Source organism: Bidens hawaiensis, unplaced genomic scaffold, assembly GCF_021521415.1.
Source record: "Bidens hawaiensis isolate Kalapana, Puna unplaced genomic scaffold, B.hawaiensis_p1.1 tig00000905_1, whole genome shotgun sequence".
Lineage (NCBI taxonomy): Eukaryota > Viridiplantae > Streptophyta > Magnoliopsida > Asterales > Asteraceae > Bidens > Bidens hawaiensis.
In genome coordinates, this window is record NW_027491053.1 from 683,814 (window position 1) to 688,959 (window position 5,146).

The 5,146-nt window shown below is 33.9% G+C and overlaps 1 protein-coding gene across 1 annotated transcript; it reads left to right on the top strand.

Moving 5' to 3' along the window:
- Positions 1-244: 244 nt before the first annotated feature.
- On the top strand, positions 245-4,559 carry LOC143547313 (cyclin-A2-1-like). The gene is made up of 12 exons (XM_077038770.1): positions 245-259; positions 1,981-2,297; positions 2,391-2,619; positions 2,701-2,834; positions 2,941-3,033; positions 3,202-3,335; positions 3,435-3,510; positions 3,600-3,676; positions 3,769-3,802; positions 3,905-4,054; positions 4,141-4,272; positions 4,367-4,559. The coding sequence occupies exons 2-12, from the start codon at positions 2,028-2,030 to the stop codon at positions 4,418-4,420; spliced, it is 1,383 nt and encodes a 460-aa protein (XP_076894885.1). The 5' UTR covers positions 245-259; positions 1,981-2,027; the 3' UTR covers positions 4,421-4,559.
- The last annotated feature ends 587 nt before the right edge of the window (positions 4,560-5,146 follow it).

Genomic DNA, 5,146 nt, shown 5'->3' on the forward strand with positions numbered 1-5,146 from the left:
TAAATAAACAACTCTCAATATCATAAGGGAGTAGTAATGTAATAAATAGCTTTTAGAAATTTGGAAGTTTAAACTGTAGCTTTATCCCGCTCTGTCGCCCCCACACAACAAACATGCACATGCACTCCTACATATACATATACATATACTCACACACTCTATGGCTTCCTCCGCATAATGCATTTCGAATGAGCCCTAGCTCTCTCTAGTCTCTTCTTCATTCACCATTGTTCATCTTGTTCTCGCTCTCGAATGCAGAGTAAGCTCACTCATTATTCATCGTAACAACCTAGCAATTTGAAATTTCAGCTTCCAATCGCATTTTGTGTTTATCGGATTGATTATTTGTTACTGCATTGTGTTTTTGGATGCACAGATCTGTGATTTCGCTTTTAGGATTTTGTTACTCGTGTTTATTTATTTATTTGAAATTTTTTATACCTAGCGTGGTTGACCGCATCTACCGCTTGAATTTGAATTTTTTTGAACGTCGAGGGGAGAATGAAATGTGTGTTGCAAGGATATAATTATTATTCTGAATCTGTACTTGTATAGCTGTAGATTAATCTGGAAGTAACATCAAGACTTCTGACAATTTATTCATGTTTTATTTTATTTTATTTTATTTTTAAATTGATGTATGGAACAGTGAATATTTTATTCATATTGCTATTTGCTAGTTTGTTCTTAAACTGTGAGGCCTTAGATCTGCTGTTCTCTACTAATTGGTATTTTACTTTACTGATAAAAAACAATGTGAGACCGACCTTTGCATTTATCATGCTTGTAGACAAATTTTAATTTTACAATTAAGACTTATTGCTTTGTTAGGATCTTCATGTTTAGAGGTTTTCATTGTTAGTTGAGGTAAAAAAGAGGAGACGGCTGTGGGGTGGCCGGCCCTAAGTTCAGCCCATTTAAGATAGTTTAGTCTCTGTTTAAATCATTTTATCTACTTGCCACTCAATATAGAAAACATAGTTGCCACCCATCAAATCCTTGTGTTCTTGCTTATTGCTTTCGTGTGTGTGTATATCCTTACATTCATATATATGGCTGTGGGATTGGGCTCTTAACAACCCATGTCATGAAAATTTGAAAGTGTGTTGTTTTGATTCAGTTGAGCTGAATGGAGCTTGTATTAGGAAAGATAGAGATGCATCTACTTATGTTTTGTGCAGCCTGAGGGGCCACATCGCACTTCTTGAACGAAATTGAATCTGTGTTACCTCTGGATTTGGTATTAGTTAATAATATAATTTTCATGCATAAACAAGGCTGAGTGAACTAACACAAATTTTCTTTAATTCAGTTTTGCAATCAAACATTTGTTGGCAGTTTCCTGGTTTATCTGGCTCTTGGTACAGTCTAGGGTTAGTCACTTAGTTGATCTTACATATTGATTTGTATACCTTCATCTTTCTGTGAACTATTATAGTATCATTTCTAGGTATGTTTGTTAATTGACAGTATAGATGTTGGTATGTAGAGAATTAGAGTAAAATGGAAGTCCTTTTTGTCTTTTTCCTTTGGATTGTGTGACTTCTAAGGTCATTTAGTTGACTAATTACTCATTTCACTTTCACAATCATCATATGCATGCTCTTGACACCTTTTTGAAGGTTTCATTTGTCCCATGCTGTAGAATGGTATTGTTGTAAGTTACATATAGATGGGTCTATAGAGATACTACCAAATCAGTAGGGTTTTGTTATGCTTCACAAGAAGACGGACTCTTTTAACTTATTTGAAAATGAAGTAGACACTTAATTAGGAAAAATAGAATTTACTTAAAGTCTAACTGAATAAGACGCTCTTAGAAACGAAACTAATAAAATGTAGTTATGGTTTTTGATGTCACTATAATAATGACAGGTTTCAGACTTGAATGATTCCTCAAGTTTGTTCTTTCACTTTGTTGCAATTGTTCTGTGAAATTAGGATATTTGGAGTTGCTAACATGAGTTAACATTTTTTTAGCTGCAGGTTTCTTGTAAGCAAGCCAATTTAACACCATAGACCACTCAATGACAAGGCAAGCAGACATGAATAAAGAAAATATACCTGCTGTGAATGTACAAAAGCCCAATGCAAGAATTACTCGAGCACTGGCTAAAGCCTTGGGTCTATCTGGTGGTTTACATGAATCCAATTGGGTTGTGAAACCAAACTCTAAACGAGGGTCATCAGATATTGGTTCCACCTTTCCATCCAAGAGGCGGGCTGTTCTGCAAGATGTTACTAACATGTCCTCAAATAATCTAAATACAAAAACCATCAATGGAATACAAATTCAGGTACATACATGTCAAATTGTCTTGTTGCTCATATTATTTGTATAGTGTTATCATTACTGAACACTCATGCTTATTGGTGTTACCGGTAATCAGACTAGCAAGCGAACAAGAAATCTTGTAGAGAAGAATGCCATAGTGGCACCTGCTGTTTGTGTGGGCCCTCAGCTTCAAAAGGGAGAGATAAAAGCAGCAGAAGATATGACCAAACAGAGCATAAACGAATTAAGGCAAATAACTGCACAGTTAAAGTTAGTGAATGATTTAGAAATTAAACCAAGTATATATTATAATCCAAAGGCTCTTGGAAGCTCTTTGCCTAAAGGTAACATGATATTTAATTTTTATTTTTATCTTTTCATGTAACCATGGTATTAACATTCTAAAGAATCGTTGCATTGTGCAGGAGAAATCCACATTATTAACAAAGTGGAAGCTGCAAATGATCAAGCAATTCTTGATATTGATTCTAGACACAAGGATCCTCAAATGTGCAGCTTATATGCAGCTGAAATATTTAACAATTTACGCGTGGCAGAGGTATTTTAAGCTGTTGATAAATCAATCAAGTAAAAATTTTTTAAAATTTCATGATTTTGCTTTCATCATTTGTATCCATTTATTCTTTTTACCTCTTTTTCTGCAGTTAAAGGGGAGGCCTTCAGTTAACTATATGAAAACCGTGCAGCGTGACATTAAACAGGAAATGCGAGGTATTCTTATTGACTGGCTTGTAGAGGTTAGCTTTTGAACATAAAATGGATTTTGAGTTTTTATTTTCTACAATATTTAGATGACACGGTCACAAAACCATGAAATGAAATGTTCATTTTATTGTTGTTAGTGCAAATCTTCTGATTTTCAATGAGTTATTGACTGCAAAACTTTTGTTTTTTATACTGTTTAGGTTTGTGAAGAATACAAGCTAAAACCTGAAACGCTTTACTTAACAGTCACTCTTATTGATCAGTATCTTTCTAAAATGTACATTGAAAAGCAAAGGCTTCAACTACTCGGGATAACCTGCATGCTCATTGCTTCGTAAGTTCTTTTCTTTATACAGTCAATTAGAGTATTGTTTTATCTTATAAGTTATAACACCATCTGATAGTATGCACATTTGACTGTCGGCTTTTTAAGGAAGTACGAAGAAACTATTGCTCCACGTGTTGAAGACTTCTGTTTCATCACAGACGGCACCTACACTAGAAGAGAGGTATATTCATTATTCACTCACAGACCAACCCGACCCATTTGACCTGTTACTCAACCCGGCTCACCCATTTTGATGCATTTGCATATCAGGTACTGGACATGGAGCGTAAAGTTGTTGATGTGTTGGGCTTTCATATTTCTGTTTCAACTGTAACTAAATTCCTTCGGTAAAATTCCAATTTTACCCTTGTGTAATTATGCATCCCAGTTTTTTACTTTACAACATATGATATTTATTTTACTTGTAAACAATTTTCAGGAGATTTATTTTAGCAGCACAAAGTTCTTACAAGGTACATCAATATTAAGATGTTCATCATCTCTACAGTTGCACAACTATTTATCTTAAAAAAGAGTTTTGAGTAACCCAGGGGTAAAACTGTATTTTTTTGCAGGCTCCAATTGCTGAGCTGGAATGTTTGGCAAACTATTTAGCAGAATTAACGCTCACCGAGTACGGTTTTTTAAAATATCTGCCATCTCTCATTGCTGCATCAGCCGTGTTCTTAGCCAAATGGACACTTGATCAAGTTGAACATCCATGGGTATGCTTTCTTTTTAATTTTAATTGTCAACTAGTTAGTTATCTTAAAAAATGTTGATTTACCTTAAATCATTTTTTTTTGTGCAGAATCCTACCTTAGAACATCATACTAATTATAAGGCATCTGATCTGAAAGAAACCGTTCTGGCTCTGCAAGATATTCAATTAAACAATGAAGCCCCTCTTCGTGCCATACGGCAAAAATACATGCAAAATAAGGTATATTTTTTATTCATTGTTTGAATTTAGGCATTGAACACAATTAAAATAATAATAAACTATGATCTAATGAAAGTTGTTTTTGTAATGGCAGTTCAACAAGGTGGCAGCCTTAGCCTTCCAAAAGCCGGTGAAACCTTTGTCTTAGAAATCGGACGTGAGTTTTTACATGGGAAGGGGGAGATTTAACATCAACTGACTTCTTGTCACCCTTGATTAATTATATCAAACATTCTTGATCCCGTGCAGCAGCAGCTGTTTCCTCATGTTGTAAGTTGTAACTGCTCAGGAGCTGTTGTCTGAAACTTTTGAAAATTTTATGAACATTAACAGAATGTATCTAAACCCATTGATTGAATGATATACAATTCTATTTATTATTATTATTATTATTATTATTATTAACCACCTTTTTATTTTATTTATTTATATATTTATTGAGTTGATTGCATTTGAATGCAAATTTTTGTGTTATGAATTTGTGTTGATCATCTACTTTGAAAAGGTCTTCAATTCTTATTTCAGTTTCCTTAAGAACATATTTTTAACATATTTTTCCAAAACAAATTTTGTTATTGGATATAAAGTGTTTACATCAATATGAAAAAGAATTTTATAGAAAAAAAAGCCGTTCTAAAAAGAAGTATTCTAGGTTCTTTTTAGGCCGAGCTTAAACTTGCACTTTGAAGAGCGGTTGAGCTCAGGCTTAGCCTTATATAAAACATTTCAGGCGAGGATACTGCATTAATATAGTAAGAAATACACCCGCCAGCTATAGGAATTAGGAAGGGTATAAGTGCATTTTTTCCTTTATTTTTTTATGTTCTAACCTCTTAAACCATTCTCTTCCCGTTCCCTGTCCCTATATCCATAT